The sequence below is a fragment of the Diadema antillarum genome, unplaced genomic scaffold (assembly GCF_040938485.1).
Source record: "Diadema antillarum isolate AM-2024a unplaced genomic scaffold, OU_Dant_1.0 seq00000135_RagTag, whole genome shotgun sequence".
NCBI lineage: Eukaryota > Metazoa > Echinodermata > Echinoidea > Diadematoida > Diadematidae > Diadema > Diadema antillarum.
Window position 1 is genome coordinate 679489 of NW_027271212.1, and position 19934 is coordinate 699422.

At 37.4% G+C, this 19934-nt stretch overlaps 1 protein-coding gene across 1 annotated transcript in view; it reads right to left on the reverse strand.

Moving 5' to 3' along the window:
- The window catches only part of LOC139727537 (phosphatidylinositol 3,4,5-trisphosphate 5-phosphatase 1-like), an 87310-nt gene that overhangs the window by 17285 nt on the left and 50091 nt on the right, over positions 1-19934 (reverse strand). Inside the window, exons 5-11 of the mRNA XM_071638514.1 lie at positions 9209-9302; positions 8353-8433; positions 6317-6556; positions 5260-5398; positions 2774-2868; positions 1705-1807; positions 765-973 (exon numbers count right to left, since the gene is read on the reverse strand). Of these exons, the coding sequence (XP_071494615.1) occupies positions 765-973; positions 1705-1807; positions 2774-2868; positions 5260-5398; positions 6317-6556; positions 8353-8433; positions 9209-9302 (961 nt within the window). The remainder of the gene's footprint in view (positions 1-764; positions 974-1704; positions 1808-2773; positions 2869-5259; positions 5399-6316; positions 6557-8352; positions 8434-9208; positions 9303-19934) is intronic.

Here is a 19934-nt window from a genome sequence, read left to right on the forward strand (position 1 = left end):
ACAAGACATCAATGCTTTATCTCACCTACATGTCTATGCATTTGCTGGTAACAACCACTGATCTCTACTGAAGTACATTCTGTATCTGGATATCTCATAGGCAATTGCTTTGAAGCCACGGCACCGCCATTTTACCAGGCACATCGACCATACATTTGTGTACAGAGCTCACGACATCACATGAGCTTGGGGATGGTCTCTGTTAGAAAATGTGTGTATATCCTCATAGAGTGTGCTTGGTAAGATGGCGGCGCAGTGGCTTCACTTGTATGTAGAGTGTGAATGGGTCAATGAGGTATCCAGATACCTCCTACAGAGATCAGTGGTAACAATGCTTTTCTGTGTAAAGAAAAAGTTAAAACAGAAAGATTCTGTAACTTTCTTATCTTAGGTCTGATTTTGATGAAAGCTCTACCAATCTGATTGTCTAATTTCAATCTTATTGCAACTGATCGACAAATTGCCCTACACCAATGTAAATGTTTCTATATTTTACTCTTATTTCTTGTAAAAGTGGAATTTTCGCACAAGTAATTTTTTCTGTGTTCAACTAGGAAAGATGTAGTTCATTTTCAAACTATACCACAAAGGATAGTTTCTTGTTTTAGCAGTCACAGTCAAAAAAGAAGAAAAAAGAAATTACGTCACGGTCATGCACTCAGATGCAAGAGGATTTCAAAATTTCAGCATGATATGTAACAATGGATATTTTCTGCTATAAATTTGGAGGTAGACAAGAGGTGTGATATTTAAGGTGGACGTACCACGACGTATTCCTTTTCTCCGGGACCGCGGCAGATGCCCTGTATCTCTGCCTTAAGGCGTGTCAGCCAGTCCCTCTCGCTCAGCGTGCTCTCCTGCGTGCCAATGACGTAGAGGTCGTGCGGCATGTAGACCAGACGACTGTCCCGCGTCTTGCCGTCCCCCTGGCACGTCAGCCATGACGTGATGGAGTTTGGGGGCGGGGCGTCCCCTGTCGTCGTGGAGATGGAATGAAATCATGACACAAAGTGCTAGTGTGTGTGTGTGTGAGAGTGCAACATTTTGTATGAAGAACTTGAAAGGGCTTATTTTGTGTTTGTACATGCCGTATGTCCCCCCCCCAAAAAAAAAAAACAACACACAACAACAACAACAAACAAACAAACAAATTACAACGGGACCCTCCGCAATGATAACTTTTAAAATAGTGAATCAATCCAAATACACTTTCAGGGTATGAAACTATAACTTATTACCAACATCTTACAGGAAACCCCATCCGATTTGCTTGGGTGGTCAAAGAGAAATGAGGAGTTTTGTAGAGCATTTCAGGAAACCCTTCCCTCCAAGTTCTGTCCATTGTGTTCACACATTAATTATGCAGTTCCAAGAGCATCCAAGTGCTAAACTTGGAAGAGTCAGACCAATGACATGCTTTACAACAATCCATATTTCTCTGTGACCACTTAACCAAATTTAATATGGTTTTCTACAAAATAGAGCTCAGATGTTACATTTTAAGACCCTGAAATAGCATTTAGACTGTTCATTCATATTGGAAGTTATTGACACAAAAACGCAAAAATATGACTGTAATTTTTTGGGGGGACATACTGTACTACTGGTAGAGATGTTTTCTGGCCAGCCTTATGACAGTTACATTCAGTTCACATAAAACACTAATATCTCAGCTGGCTAGTGTATGAATTATAGGATACTCACCCATGTTCCATGTTCCAATGAAGAGGGAAAGTTGGTCAACCTCTTTACTCTTAGAGTGAACCATCTTCATGTACTGAAGCATCTGACAAAAGGTCTCCCGTTTCTATGGAAACACAGACAGTCAACACAGGTATCACAAGCTGTTATGCTGGAATGATCTGATGCAAACCTCAAGGCAAATCCACCACAGAAAATTGGATTTAAATCTCAATCTAAGAATGATAAAGACAAGCATGTGGGTAAACACAGTAGAAATACTCGTATACTGTGCAATAATATGATTTGTACTTCTCTGTCTGTCTAAAATTACCTGGAAAGTTAGATTTGGTCTGGAAATAATACTCATACATGCACATTGCACACCACATATTTATACAGTAGCTCGAATCTTAACCCGTTGAGGACGAGTCCCGAGTATACTCGGGCAGGGGTCTATGGGAAATGCGTGTTGTAGCAAAATCAGTCCGTCCTCAACGGGTTAATCAGTTTCAGGAAATGGCAATATAGAACATATTCTGTTTGATCTTTGAACTTCTGCGATACAAAATGCAAGTCATTGGTTTCCTGACAAAGGGAAATAAGCCAAATCGAATCCTGTTTGACTCATCATTCCCTTACTGGCCTCGGAGTAAATCTGCCACCTTTAGGTGTCAGACACTGTCCCTCTTCTAGGAAATTGTTGTGACTAAAGGACAATTGTGTCAGCATAAAATATATCATGCAGGATAAGGACAACATAGCTATACTACAAATAATCTACATACTGCCTTGTATGGCACAGATGCCATGTCACACAAAATTTATCACAGGGTATCGGAATCTCTGGATTCTTCAATACTTCAAACTTTAAAATCTGTATCATCATTAACTTCATACTTTTAGTGGTGCATGGATGGTGACTTGAATCTTACTGATAGTCACAATCAGTATGTCCACACGCATAGAATAAAACGTTTTTTGAGTCCTGATTCAAATAATGACCCAAATAATCGCGACTAGTGGTAATTGTGTGAATGGGTCTATTGTGTGACTGACAAAATACAAACAAATCATCTTCCCAGGCTCTCACCTTGGCATCTTCGAAGGCGTACTCCTTCTTCTTCCCATTGGTCAGTTTGATTGCCAACTTGGTGTTGCTGGTCCTCGACTTTATGAGCTGGGCGACTATGGTGGAACAAAAGAGAAAATCATGAAAGAACAAGGAAATACATCACAAAGGATATAAAGAAGACAAGAACCATTTTGTGACAAGGATAACCATGGAAGCAGAGCTAGAGGATAAGACATGGCATACAGGTTAATATTCCCCTAATCTAACTTCTCAGAGATTTATGAAAATTGACCTCTACTAATTATAACTTTGTGTGTCAATCTGACACTCCTGAGAATTAGATCTATTTCATAAGTTGGTATATTGCAGAGGTGGGCTATTAGGACCTTTCCTTACAATGATAGAACAGGAAACTTCTTTTTGATGGAGGGGGAAACAATAGATTCCAGTGAATTTATTCAGTCTACCCCCCCCCCCCAAAAAAAAAAAAAAAAATCCAACTGTTATTCTCTGTACAAAAGGGGAGCATATTCTTGAGTGACAATGGTTAGTTTTTCATTTTTATTCACACAAAAAAAGGTCTGAGGTGTATTACTGGTAGAACAGTGTTGCCAAACATTATTCCTCAATCATACAAAATTTTGTGATATTTGCAAAAGGGGTTCACAACGTTTGAAATGGAAAAATGGTGACCATGAACTGGACCTTTCCACTTTCAAAATAACTGAGATAAGCTGCCTCAATCATGCATCCCTCTAAAAAGTTCTTGAAGTGTCCCTTATTTGATAAGTCTTGAGTTTTGCTCAGTCTCATCAAAACTCTTATCAGTTGTCATCATCATACCAGATCTTAACTCCGCCAGTTGCGTTTGTTTCTACTCTACTCATTAAAGGGTCTGAACAGTAATGGTTGAGGTGAAGAGTCATGTTTATAACATTCCTAAGTGAGATATAATGAGAAACCTCTTCTAAAATATGAAAAGCATGCAATTTTAAAAAGGATTCAACGTTTATTTGATGAAAATTGGTTTTCAAATGGCTGAGATATCAAAAAAAGTGATAATAATAAAAAGGCGACAGGCCACGCCTTTCATTAGGATCTCTTTGTTTCACCTTGTTTTTTGATATCTCATCCATTTCAAAACCAATTTTCATCAAATAAACTTTTGATTCCCCTTAGAATTGCATGCTCTTTGACATCTCATAGAGTGGTTTCTGAATATCTTGCAGAACGTTAAAAGCTAAATCCTCACCTCAACCAGAACTGTACAGTCTCTTTAACCTCGAAAACATTGTGGAGCTTTAAAGCGATAATGAAGCCAATCAAAGTTACGACTGTCAGTAATACCCACCCAGAGGGGGGATCTATCACCCACTGATAGTGACATGGGGGGAAGGGGGAGGGGGGGTGGGGAGGACACCAGATCTGGCAGTCAGTCACTAATCCCTCACTAATCCCCTTGCAAATCACTCAAATATTCCCTCACAGCTGAGAGAGATGACTAAAAAATTCAGATGGGGAATGATCTGCCAGACTAATCAGCCCTTCGGGGGAGCAGAGGGGAGATTTCACGAAAGGCTTTGCAGCTTCTGTCAAGCAAAATCATCATTTTTCTATTTTCGTTTCAGATGGGGCCTGCCCCCTCTGTCCCCTCTGCCCCCTCCCCCAGCGACTCATTGCAATGTTATAATGTAATGATTTCTTTTTTTGTTAGCTTGAATGTCACTCTGGAAGTGCAATTCAATACCATGTTTAAGTCGGCTGTAACGAATGGAGAGGAAAATCATATGAACAAAACAATCATAATACTGATAATATAGTGCTCGTATAGCACCTACACAATCACTGCCATTAATTGCATTGCTATGCGCTTTAAGGACAAACAACAAAAAACCAGCTACAAATGTAAATGCTATCAAATGCAAACATACAATTAACTCAGTCAAAATGTTTTCTCCATATGGTTGTACAGAAAGGTTGAAGTTTCATCAAAATCAGGCCTACAGTTTATGAAATTACTTGATTTTAACATTTTTAATGTTTTAATGAATCAGTGATATCAGTCACAGCCACATATTCAAATTGGCAATGGTGATGACATCATCAACTCACAAGTCTCCCACTGAGCTAACCAAAAACTTATATTTCCATATTCTGACATGATTCTTACATGAAATCCATTGAAATAAAATGTAGATATCCTTCATGTCAAACTACTGTAGTCATGTAAAGACCTAGCAATGACAATTTTACAGGGAAAGAGATCAACCAAAAGCATGATTTCAATCAAATTTTTTGTGTGCAAAAGGGCTGGAGAATTATGAGGGTGATGAAATCACCACTCCAACCGATATGTGTACACATGGTTGTAATCATAATTTCTGTTTGGTCAAAACATTTGAAACAAGTGTTACTTTGTAATAATTTCGTATTATTTCAATACAGTAATTAAGTGAAATGAAATGAACTATTCAAAATGAAATTCGGATGAAATGAATACTCACGTTTGTCATGTGTCAACATCTGGACCTCTTCGTTCATCTCCTTCCCAGTGATTTTCGCCACGACTAGCTGGCCTGTCGCCATGTCGACGGTCAGCTTGACCTTTGGGTGGGTCAGCGCGGGGACATTCAGTACTTTGACCTGTAACAGAAGAAAGGTGGGGGGGGGGAATTGTCATGTTGACCTTGACTAGCTTGGTATTCTTGCAATAGTCATAAGATATAGCTCAGGGCGCAAGACTGAAAATACCTCTTTTATAATTTTTTCAACACCATGGCTCTTTCACAAACAGAGGAGGGACATCAGTTTTACTAAATTTTGCCTCACTACCTTATTACTATTACTGTGAAACTTTCTGGCTATATTTCATGAGTTCTGGCATTATCTGTTTTATGTCATCTTTAATAAACACTACGATAATCTGATTCATTCTAACATCACATTGCTTCATGATTAAGGCAAGAATGCATCACACAATATGTCATTACTTCACAATGTTTTTAATTTCCTGAATTTCACAAGACGACTGGTATTTGCAAAATGAAGACTGTGCAAAAAACATTGCCTATAATAGGAAAAATATGATGTATTTCATCTCAAATGTGGGATATCACTGCTAACTAACAAGGTGGAGATGCTTGGAATTGCTGTATACCGGTAGGTATTAAAATAATCTCTTTCTTTAATAGGCATGATGATGAAGCTATGAATGAACGATAGAAAAATCATCACCCTGGTCAAGATAAAACAGTTGACAACTATTATGTGCTCTTTTGAAGGAGTACTTTATAATCTTTTTTCTATGTTTTTCATTTTTTTTCAGTGGCATTCCATTGTGCTTTTGTGAGCATCCCAAACCATTTCTATTAATTCATAGTACATTTTTACAAGCATAATTATATATATTTTTTCTTGACTTTGTTTGTCCGAAATGGCTGAACATAATATACGAAGTTTCAATTCAGATTCACCTCAAACTAATATAAGTATTGAGACAAAATCATTCCACCGATTAGTTCAATCATAATGCATCTTTCCTCCTCTTTCCTTTTCCCTCACCTCAAATGGTGTAGGAAGAATATTCCTTGTCGGAATCTCCCGGTGACTCCGAATGGCTGAGGTCATACTGTCTGGTGTGGCCATGTATGTCGCGGGTTCATCCTCATCGAAGTCGTCATCATCATCACCATTGATCTCCTCCGTACCACGGGAGTGGCCCTCGGACAGGGGCAAGCTGGGGGCGTGTGACGACCGGTTGTCCACTGCTGGTTTGTGGAGGTCACTCAGCGTGGCTTTGACCTGGGGCAGGAAAGGAAATGTCATGACATCTATCCGTAACTTAACCCTTTGAGAACGGGCTGATTTTGCTACAACATGCATTTCCCATAGACATCTGCCCGAGTATACTCGGGACTTGTCCTAAACGGGTCAAAGGGGTACTCCCCAGACCAGTCAAAATTTAGTCTAAAAAGAAGGAGTAAAATCTTTTCTAGCACAACAGTGAAAATTTGATGAAAATTGGATAGAAATGAGGGAATTTTATGAAAATGTGAAGCTTCCCTTGTTTTCAGAAAAATAGTTCTTGAACTGTCAATATGAATAGGCAAATGATATGATGATGTCATTGCCTCACAACTTGTCTAAAGTGTGTACATCAAATCTAGAAATTTTAAGTTCAAATCCTAACATATCTTTCAGTGACTGACCATTACTTTGAAGTTATTCGGCACGGAGTTACATAATGGTTTACACTTTTATGGCAGAAAAAATTGATTTTCATCATTTTTTTTGTGCACAATCAATGGGAAATTGTGAGGTAATGAAATCATCAGCTCACTCATTTGCATATTCATATCAACTGTTTGAGAACTAATTTGCAAAAGTGAGAGAATCTTTAAAATTGCAAAACTTTGTTACAATTAATCTGATTTTGATCAAATTTTCACCGTTGTGCTTGGAACATTTTACTCTTTCTTCTCAGACTAATTTGAACCTGGCCTGCAATTCTGCCATATAAGGCATCAGCACAGGCGATATCTGCACAGTGATATAAGACAAAAGACGAACAGCAGATGTCAAATTTGTCTCCCTTTATCAGGGCCCCGTTTTATCAAAAGATAAAATCGATTTTAAATGTCCTTACCACACAGGTTGCCATAGACTTAGAGTTGAAATCAACTTTATAATCAATTTTAACTCTTCATAAAACAGGGCCCTGGACTTGTATCTTATAAAATGACGCAATCTGTAATATCAATGTAGATGTCCATGTAATGCTCTTCAGATTGCAAACAGATGGGGAGGGAAGGCACGGGGAGGAACGAAGGAGCTGAGATGGAATCTAGTTCAGGAGGAATTTCTGAGCAATACTGAAACATATTTTTAATATTTTGTAGTAATTACCTTCTGCATAAACTAACATTTATAAATGCCTGGTATACAAGACATCAACTAAATTACTGTGTTATAGAGCACGGTTATTTACTTTTCACAGTTAGTGTTTTATGACCGTATCTTTTATCCTGTCCTAAGATTTACCTGAATTACCTGTACACCTTTAAAGTTTTGTCACTGATTTTCTTTTTTTTTAAATCTGGAATTGACTTGGAAATATAATCATTCATTAAAAAATCTATGACACCAATGACTCGACAAATGCGTCACATCTTACATTGTGCATCGGAAAACGAAACAAAAAAAATCTTTGTTTTATCAGTGGCTTCCCCAAAGAAAGCCTCACTTTTGATCATCAGAAAACACATGGTATGATATTATCATTTTAATAGTAGTAAATTGTATGACAGTAAACCAATCTGTAAGACATGTATACAACACATATACTTCCACATCTGAAGCACCATTTGAGTTCCTTGGCTCTTAGCTTTATGAAAAATTTTACAAACTCAAAAGCAGAGTAAAACATATCATGTTTCTCTCTAAAAGTATCCCTACAAAATTGTCAGTGTTCTTTCACTATATTTTGACATTATTAGCTTCACGAAAGACATGTTTTTCTTCACAGAACTTTTCCTCTGCTGAACACAATGTTAGTCTCATTAAATGGTTGACCTTTAACCTTTACCGAAAAGACTAACCTTTGACTCCAAGCTCTTGACCTGTTTCTCACATTCCGCAAAGCGCTTGTAGAGATTTTCTGGGCTGCTCTCGTACTCCGGCTAGTGATAAAATGGGATCAACAAAATGGCCACAGGATATGCTATCGAGATTTTCAAACACAAATGTTTGTTTTCTAATCTTCCACAAAACATTACTTCATACTTAGTGGAAAGTGCACATGCATCTATTACAACAGAAAATGCGAATGCATGTCAGTAACACTGAAACTATTATCATATTATTCACAAAGCATAATACACTATTGAAAGGTATCACCTTCTTAAAGGTAATAACCACTCAAGTAAGTGTCATTAGATTTTGGATAATGGTGAGCTTTGAGGAGGATATGAGCCAAATACATTATGTTCTTTTATATCAAAAGTTTTGAAATGAATTGATTCTCACAAAAAATAAATCTCTTCTTAATACTGTAAAATCAGAAATTTTTGCGTGCATGAAACTTTTGCAAGGGGCTGATTCACGAAAGTGAAATGCATGTGAAAGTTTTTGCCCCCTATACTCATAATTTTTTGATTATCATCAATTTTGCAGCAAGTCTTAAGCTTACGTTGCTGAATATATTGCCAGTGTGGCAGAAATCATAACAACACTGTGCATGCACCCCTACACCAATAAAAAGGGCACCTCATATTCATTTCTCGTGGTGTTTTGAGAAGAATCGCAGTGCTTCGATATGGACCTTATAGTGATTTGAGTAAACTTTCTTGGACAAGGATACGGCCGCATGTGAATCATTTGCAGGTTATAGTAAATGTTCAGCTTACACAATAAACAAAACAAAAAAATGGAGCAAATCTAATGGGGAGCTCTTACCACTTCTTGCAGGGTGAATTTCTTGTTTGATGGGAGCTGTACGTCAAACAGACACTGCATTGCATCAAGCTGCAGCTGAAATATCCTCAGTTGCCTAGAGTGAATTTGAAAAAAAAAAACATACATAACAAGATTTGATGAAAGACTGATATCATTTTGTTTTTAACCCTGTGTTAAGCAAAACGTAACACTGTGCGCATATACACAATCAAATCTTTTGGTATATCTATGTGTGTATATATCTATATGTATGTTTTTACTCATTATAGCAAAGATAAATATTGTTTGATATATACTCATATCTTGTACCTGTGTAACTTTTCTTTCGAGCAGATGGTTTCAGCAACAAAGAAAAGGAAGAAAGAATTTGTCTTTCAATTGATATACGAATGCCAAAGAGGAAGTTCACTGCACCATCCAAGCACTGAAGGTTACTTGTGGTTTTTTTCAAAAGAGATTTTTCAGTGGGGCTTAGTGAAGTTCTGCAAATCTTCCCTCTGCTCCCCTTTCCTCCAACTTGGCACCCAGATGAATAGAGATTTACTCCGTGCGACCACTGGGGGCATACTTGAGGAGGCCGCCCGGACGTCGTCAAGATCACGATAAAACGAATCTGACAACATCATTGTCCTGCGCGAGCGTTTTGACACCACGCAGTGGGTGTATAGCGCTGGGGTTTGCACGCCCCCCTCGGGAGGCAAGAACTGCGAGCGTTGCCACGGTAACGAGGTTGGGTAAATGTGAGGAGGAAATTGCACAGATGAAGAAGAGAGCCTCCAAGGTCAGATCGTGGCTTTCTTCACGATATTCTTCCAAACTAATGTCATGACAGTAGATGTCTGTCATAGGCAACATTCATCCCAGCGTTTAGGTCAAATGGAACGAAAAGGCAGGTATTCCAGATTTCCTACATTCCTCACAACCATGATACGAACTGACAGTAACAAATGTCATTCTATTATGGCCTAATTTTTCCAACCATCAGATAAAGCAGTGCTAAGTCTGAGCCGTGTCTTTGTTTACATACTGCTTTTTGTGCATGTAAATAATCAGTTATACAGCTAGGCCTTGTTATACTCACAATATATCTTACGAACAAACTACTGCACCTCTTAGGGGGAAATTCCATCATGTTGCTTTGTATAAAAATAGGAAAGTCAGAGACATAGATCAGTGAAAATATGAGAAAAAAAGTAATCAGACACACAAAACAAGCTATGAAGTGAAAAAGTTTAGAGTTTAAGACAAATTGGCAATTCTGTGTGATGTACACATGTTGAGAAGCTCTCCATTCAATATGTACACAAAAACTCGCCAATTTCCATTTCTGCCCCCTCCCCCCCCCCCCAAAAAAAAAAAAAAAATTGTCTTGAAACCTGTTCTTGGTTGGTATGTACTATTTGTAGTGAGAATGATATGTTTTTGTATGTCCTCCTCAGCATATAAGTTCTGTCTATGCCGAAATATTTGAGAAAAATGAAAATTGGTACATTTTTGTGTACAAACTGAATGCAGAACTGCTCAATACCTACCAGTACTTGTACATTATACATGTCAACTATTCATACCCTCCAAACTTTTATAGTTCATAACTCTTTCTTTATGTCTGACGTTTTTTCTCCCACACTTTCATTGATCTACTCCCCTAATTTTTTTCTGTTTTCATATTTAAAACAACATAATATTTGGATGGGATTTCCCTTTCAAGACATTTGATTATCACAATGCTTCCATGGTGTTTTTTTTTCTTTTTATTTGAGTTGCTTGGTCCTACATATGCCTGGCATGTTATTAAAGATGAAGGTATGACCAAAAAAAAGAGGAAAAATTGCTGTTAAATATAACTGTTCACTGCCTTTAAAAAAATGATAAAAATCTACAAATGGCCACAATTAATTAACTCAAGATTTCCAGCAAGCAGCTATCTTAGAAAATCTGTTACAAAATTCATTTGAAAGGATAGTAATATTTGTTCATAGAAGATATTTGTTCAAATATAATTTGATAGTGACAGAATAATCTCAAATTCTTTTCTAAATCTGAGTGTTGTTTCATCTGTTTGAATATCATTATACAAAGTTTGGTCAGCAAGTCTGTGACAATCTATCATCATACCAATTCAACAGAAAGACTAACATTTTCTTTTCTTTTTTTTAACTTTCATTTGGAAGGAAAACAAGTACTTGGATACAAATAAATTGTTATCAGGCATCTCCTACTTTCTTCACACTCTATCAACACGTAAGAAATCCATACCTACCTCAAGAAAAGATCCCTAATTGTACTTTCATTTTCTTTGCACAGAAATGTCTCACTTTGTTTCCGTTCTGTGGACAGCATTATGAGAATACACAGAGAGTAAAGACAGACATCTACCAACCCTTAACCCGTTGAGGACAAGTCCCGAGTATACTCGGGCAAATGTCTATGGAAAATGCGTGTTGTATCAAAATCAGCCCGTCCTCAATGGGTTAACTTGTACATTTGTACAAAACTACACTGGATTACAGTACACCTTGGCATCAGACAAATTAACATTTCCCATGTTTAACATGAACAACAACTTCTCAGTTTCAAGAACGAAACTGTCCAATATTTTCTACCTCACATCCCATGTTCCACATGAACAAATTAATGACATCCTCAAAAATCAGAGCATCCTCATGCTTTACATACTCGTCATGACAGAGGAGACAGATATAGATATTACACAATGCCCGAATCAATTACATCACTTCGAAAAATCTCTGAAATTGTAGGCCGCCCCATTTGTACTGATGACGACAATTTCCTACAAGACCTGACTGTGTAAGGAGAGCCACCGCAATAGTCTACGCAGGCAATTTAATCATCACCCGTCATGTCATCAACCAAAAACAACAATTAAAGGACCCATCATGTTTCGAGAATGAAATATATCTTGAAAGATACAACTGCCCACCCCTAAAATCTTTTGGAACAATATCAAGCAGAGAAACTATTCAGAAGTTGCACAAATGGACCGGCATATATGGTAATATATGAAGAAAATTGTATGAATGTCTCAGTAGTATTGAATATATACATGTTTGTTCATAAGAACTATAATGTACTCCCTCTGAAAACCAAGCTTTTTCCATGAAAGTTTTTCTTTTTCCTTAATGTCTAATCACTGCTGTCACATGATATTGATAAGGATCTTCATTTATTTCATTGGAAGAGGAAAAATTTGCTTTTGCAATAACTTCAGGATTTTGCCTAAAGCTTTTACATTTATCTAGATTCTCTGTGAGGCCTTGCCCGCTACGTCGTTTATTGATTTTCAACAAATTTGCTGATATATCCCCAGACAGACATTGTTACATGGAAAATTACCTTCCTCTATGCAGTCTCACAATTTTAATTATGTCTGGAAAAAACAAAAAGCCAGATCGATAAACTCCTTTTCTTTCTGATTCATTTGCCCTGATAAGAGGAAGGAAGCAACACCTGCAAGTCTGGTAACAATGAATTATCACTTCCTAATGCAACATCGAACATACCAAACTTCAGCCTTCATATCAAACCACCAAATTTCTACATAAAGGTCATACTACCAGTCCCTGTTTCACACTAGCAAAACTTTGAGCTTTAGAAAAGACGACAAAGTCAACAGAAGTATGTGCACAATTTAATGTATGATGTTATTGTTTCTGCTTTATTTTAAAAAAGTAGAATAAATAAAATGAAAAAATATGAAAATGAGGCTAAACGTGATATACAGTTGTAGATGGGGGGGGGGGGATGTCAAATTACAACATTCCTGTGTGGGTCATATTGATTATTACTTGTACATGCTTCAAACAGACAAACTTTTGATCTACAATAATGAACACAGAGTTATGGTAGCATTTGTATAGTCAAAAGATATATTTTGTTGCTATTCATACTTTAAAAAAGAGATAACATGAGAAAATAAGGAGATGAAAATGGGGCATAGTGTGAAAATGGGAAAAGGGGGGGGGGGGGAAGGGATAGAGAAGAATAGAGAATCAACAGGTACAAGCATATAAATGTGTCAAGAGATGATGAGGTGACTGTTTGGTTTCTCCAAACCACAAATGTCAGACCAGTAACAGGTGAACGAGGGGTCACCTTAACACCCTGGCTGGTTTCCTTTCTACAGACTGACTCATCCAAACACCCCCCTGAGCTCTGATAGACTGGGGATTCATCGCCACTTTGCAGCAATTGTTTGAGGGCTCCTCCTCAATAAATGGCCATCGGTTTGAGGTACACACATGTGATATTTTGAAGGCTCTCCTACACATGTGTGCATCAATTGAGGGCCCCGGTGCAGGATTGCGACAAACGTGATTGCGACAAACGTGATCACGACATACATACTCACAAACGCAACTCTCGAAACGTAACTGGCCGGTGGCCAAGTCGAGTATGGCTTTCTTGCTCGCTCGTACTCATTCGTAACCTTGTAATTATCAGGGTCAATATGCACCACTGTTCAGTATGTATGCACTCCATTTATGCTACATTCCCAAATAAGGGCATAAAGGGCACAGATAAAGGGAATCTGCTAAAATGTGAACACTCCAAAGAAACACTAATACATTCATAACCCTACATGACTTGCTTTACAGTACATCATGTAGAGAGGTACCTACCTTGTAAAAGGAACCTGTCTGTTCAAGCGTAGAGAGACACATTTCAAGCTGATCTAGTCAATTTTTATGAATCTTGATTCCAAATTTGAATTGCATTTTTCAAAACAGACATATATCTAATTTTGCTTGGTGGATCCAAGAATGGAGATGTTTTTTAAAAAAAAAGTTTAGGTTGATTCTGAGTACAATATTGCAATCTGAAGGGTTTTACTTCTCAATCGTGCTAGTGGACAAGAATAACAATGTCCAATTATTTTTTTTTTCTTAATATTAATTTCAAACATACCGACAGAAACTTCCAAAATGCTTTTCTTTTCCTTTGGTAAATTTTTCCCAATTTCCACCAAAATTAGTGAGAAAGATGGGATTTGGGAAAACAGTAACATTTCAAACATTTTAGCTGATGACATTCTGACGTTTAGTTCAGGAAATAAATGAAATAATTCTGTTGCAGTGTTTGAGTGTGAATCAATGGGAGGGGGGTAACAAAGAGAATTCACAAAGATTTAAAAAAAAATTGAAGTCATGATGCTTTTCTAATGATAATGATTTTATTTGAACCTCTGCTGGAGTCATGACAAAAACATGGTCATTTTACCTTCGATCCAAACAGATAGATAAATAAATATTAAAAGGAATAGTTTTGAGCTATAGTGTGGATCACTCACATCAAGACGTACAAATACCTTCAGAGCTCAATCTTTCCATTCATGAGTTAAAATACCCGTCAAATGCAAATAGCAGACTTCAATCCTTACCTGATTGTATCTGCTTGAGGAAATTGGGCATGAGAAGCTGATATTGACAAGTCTTTTGTTAGCAGTCATGCATACATGGGTTCTCAGTCCAATCTTTGATTAATCAGTCTTCCTGAAACAGCTAAACATATCACAATCACTGTTTCATTATACTGATCTCTCCGACGGAAGACACCATCGCTATCAGGAGATTATAAGAAACACTCCTCCATGCTGCCTTCTTGCTGGCTTAGCACAATACACCTGAAATCCATGATTTGACATAGCACTCCTCGGCTCAGATGAATCCTCACATTCATCAGTGAATAATCCATGAACCTCGAAGCCAAGCAACACAAGGAATGGCAGTGTAAGGTTGAGATGCTACCGTTAGCTCCTCTCAACCAAGAACATCACTGTAAAAAGTTATCACATCTCTGTGTGGGCAGCTCCATGATTTCAATAAATTTTTCTCTGGCATCCCTGCAAAAAGGAAATGAAATAAAATATTCCTGGCACTTCTAAATACTTCACATGCAGTGAACCCAATGCTGCCCGAGAACATGACACGTCAACTCATCAATTCATTATCAAAATTCTTCTGAACAGCATCACATCGTGAAGCTATGGCTCACAGCATTAGTACCCACAGACAACCAACTGGAGGGATACCTGGCGAAAAAGTGCACTCTAAGGAACAAGGAAATTTCACGGCACATGAGCACGAGGAAAACCTCAACCTGTGTTCCATGATGTCCTTTCAGACTAGAGTCAGTAACAAAAGCCTCTCTAAAAACTTCCTCATGATGTAATCCAATCTGGGATGCTTTTAGAAAAAGACAATACAACATGAAATCCTGGTTAGTAGCAAAAGGACTAGGCAGAATTTAATCTGAACCATGTTCCCAAGCACTATTACCTCATCAGAAAGGAACATCCATCTCCAACAAAACCATCCTCATTTTGTTCATTCATGATAACTGACATTAGAATGCGTTGGGTTTGAAATTCCTCTCTTCCTTTAATTACAGTAGCTAATGTCAAAGTCTCTTTAAGGAGACCTCTGGATGATTTTCAGACTTTTACATTTAAACAACAATAAATTAGTCATAGTAATGAGTACAGAGTTTCAGAATTTATAGTGATTGGGATGAGGAATAAGAATGTTTTCAAAGTTTATATCAAATTGCAATGAACAAGGATGTTGATATGGCAGCCTTGCCATAAGAATGCATGAGTTGGGGCTCAAGGAAGCAGAACAAAAAAAAAAAAGAGGGCACGCACAGATTGTACGTACATAGGGGAACTTGTTAAGCAAGCAGTATTGTAATGGAATTACACTGCTACATTTCTGATTCAAATATGTGAGGCTAATACAATGTCATCAACATTGTTCAGTGTGATTTGTTTACAATTTTTCACAGTATTGGTTTCTCTGCTCAAGGACCAAAATAAATTCCACAAATTAATCTATACATGGAGTTGTCGATTTATGTACTACATGTACATGATGTGAAATTATGAAAATCATCTGGAATGCCCCTTTAACTCTTTGCTCACTTTCTTGTTTCAGGTCATCTATTATGATATGCTGTTGACATTATGTGCAAATAGGTTTGCTACAGACTGGTAATGAAACAGCTTAAAGGGATCGTATAGTTTTGGTTGAGACCTAATTTCAGGTTTCTAACACTTTTTGGTGAGATAATGAGAAACCTCCTATGAAATATGAAAGAGCATGTAATTCTATGAGGAATTCAACGTTAATTTGATGAAAATTGATTTTGAAATGGCTGAGATATCAAAAAAAGAGCGATTCTAATAAAGTGTGGGACGGACCCACACTTTATTACGATCGCTTTGTTTTACTTTGTTTTTTGGATGTTTCAGTAATTCTAAACCCGATTTTCATCAAATAAACTTTGAATTCCTCTTAAAATGGTATGTTCTGTACTACATCATAAGTGTTTTCTTGGTATCTCGCAAAAATTTAAAAGCCCAATTCTCATCTGCACCAATACTGTTAAACATCCCTTTAATTCCCTTTATCTTGATTGGAGTCGATCATTACTGATGAGAGGCACACTTCAATGCACATATTTGCTGACTGTTGCTATTCCTGGTTTTCAAAAGTACTGTAAAACGAGGAATGTTCTCGTGCATTTTAATTTCGCGAATTTTGTGAGCGGCAACATTCACGAAATTAAAATGCACACAAAAGTTCTTGCCTACAAAATATGCATTGGATGCCAGTGGCAAGTCACGAAATTTCATGCTGCAAGAAAGGCTGTTGGCTCCAATTAATTCGCAAAATTTTCATGCCGCGAATATATCGTGTTTTACAGTACCCGTCAGGCAGCAAAAGAACATCTATTTGATTGGACCACCCATAAATTCCCCAAGCCACAGGTGTACCGGTACCAAGTCTTTGAAACCAATGTTGATATTTGGTTGATTGATATTCAAGATACAGATCTGGAATTGACAGTTATGTCATCCCCACACACCCATGTATTCAAGAATATGAAATGACATTTCATCTGGTATAGGGTATATCTTCTTAAAGGACAAGTTCACCTTCATAAACATAAGGATTGAGAAAATGCAACAATATTAGTAGAACACATCAGTGAAAGTTTGAGGAAAATTGCACAATCGATGGAAAAGTTATGAATTTTTTAAATTTTTGTGTTGGAACCGCTGGATGAGGAGACTACTACAGCTTGTGAGTCATATGCGTACAACAGTATAAAGAAAATGTAACAGAAAATTCAACATATTTTCACTTTTTTGGCATAATAAAAGTGCACTTGACTTGCCTCTTTCTAAAGGCAGGGGGAATAATATTACCCATAACATTTGTCGGTAACGAGTCAGGGGAATGTGTACTTTTCTCAAAAGATGGAATTTTGTGAAATTCTCTTTATATTTTCCTTATATTGTTGTACGCATGTGACATCTAAGTTATTCATACACTGCAGTAGTCTTCTCATCCAGCGGGTACTGCACAAAAACTTCAAAAATTCATAACTTTTGAACGGATTGTCTGATTTTCCTCAAACTTTCAATGATGTGTTCTACTAATATTGCTATACATTCTCTCAATCCTTATGTTTATGAAGGTGAACTTGTCCTTTAAGGCTCATATTGAAATAAGATAAGGAACTTTTAATATAGCCATTTGTCTTGAGGTTGCCTCATTTAAAAGAATAATTGCTTTATTAACAGCCACATGGAATGACTTATATTGTACAAATCAACGATGGAAAGAAACATATCTTTTTACTAAGTACTAAAGTATTCAAACCATTATGCTTTCATATAATGCCAGAATGTAGTAAATTGCAGACAGCAACATACTGAACATGTACCACAGTTTGTCTCATTCTGAATACTAGACATAGTGCAACCAAAGAGGAGACTGCTCAGCCAAAATATAATATGTTTTTTCGCTCTGGCAAGATTCCATATCCCCTCCAACTTCCTCTTCTTGATAACAGCAATAAATTAACGCAAGGGGAGGAGGAATCGCTGAAGGGAAAAAGAACATGCAGACAATGTCACACCACGTTCAAGGTAGAAGTCCTTTACTAGCAAACACTTGCCGCACTCAAAAAAAAAAAAAAAAAGAGAGAAAAAAAATTGCTGGTATGTGAAGATCCCCCTGTTCAGACGCAAGCCAGTTTATACCAAAATTTGATAAAGAAACAACGTATAAAGAATCATTGTATAGCTGACAGACCGTTCAGACATGGTTCAGACGCTAATCTTGACCGTTCTGGAAATCGTCGCACAGATGCGCAGTTTTCCACTGCGCATGTTGTTATGGTCATGACATGGCTGCTAGCGACAGGAATAGGGTCACCTTTTGCATGAGCTCACATTAAACCTCGCCCAGTTATACCATACTATGGTCACCATACGTTCAGACGCACAATGGACATGATGGAATGCTGATTTGTTATCGAGTTCTAGTTTGAAATGTCACACTAGCCATCATTTTGTTATACGTCATTTTGTTAGTCAGCGTTCAGATGTATATATTCATCATATAGCTATACCGTTGTAGTTAGAATTTTTTGCGTCTGAACACCCTGGAATAAAATACTCATATTTCATTGCCATTGTGATGTTCAAGGCATAACAACCTGGGATGACTCATAGAGAAGGTCAGCTTTTTCCTCACACTGCCAGACGGATTTTGTTACTAACATCGCCCACATAAGAAACATGCGTATAGTGCAGCAATCTCTATACTCTCATAGCCACAACTTGCAACCACAGAAATTGAATTGTTAAAAAAAAAAAATGACAGTAGTCTAGTGTATTTTCTAAAAGCTTCAGACATTATTTGACATCATCAAAGCTGTAAGAGCATACATTAAAAATAATAATTAAAAAAAAACTCAGCACATATTTCTAAGTCTGTGATTCATTGCAGAAGATCTCTACTTTTACACAAAGACCTGGCTCTTTCTAATTTCACTTTCAAGCACAAAGGCATCTTTTTTTCTTTTCTTTTTTTTTTGTCTCACGTCCTTTCATAATTACGCGTGTATCAGTCTCTCTGCCATTATGTTCAATTATGACATTTATAAAAGCAATTCAGCTTTATAATATACACAGATGTTTCGTGCCTGCAACTTGTATGCATCCGATTTCAGAGCATGTCCAATATGCCCTGTTGACAGTGGCATTTTCCCCATAGATTCTACAAACTTAGCTTCCAACATCCTACCATAACATATTTCTCTTCATCTCAAGTGTGCATGCGCAAAATTGATCAACTTATCAGGACGACCACTTCTTAGCTGTGGCTTCAAAACGCGAGATATCACCAGAAATGCCACAGAATTACATGTAGGTGTAATTTGTGCAAATTCACTGCATGACCTGAGAGATGCTACCCGTATGCTCATGCAGTACACCATGTGCATACCTCGGAATATTTTGTCAACATCCAAAAGCTGATTGCAGAAGGAATCATGACTTAAGAGCAACATTTCATCTCACATTTGCAAGTGATGGGGGTCACAAGGGGTCAAAGTGAAGAAATGAGGAGAGAGGAAGACTTATCATACTGTTGCCAGGCATCAATGAAGAATATCACATCACAGGATATGGAGCAGGTTTGGGATTCGACCCAAGACTGAACAGTGCTCAACATTTTTTTTTTCCTCCGGTGGCCCAGTTAAGCCACTAAAATCTTTGAATCTGACATTTTGGTGGCCCAAAAAAGAATGTTGTGGCCCCAAAACAAGGGGAAAAATAAAAAATTTGTTTCGAATCTTACAATGCCCGATCTGGCCACCAAAAGATAGCTTTTTCTGGACATTTGGTGGCCCGACA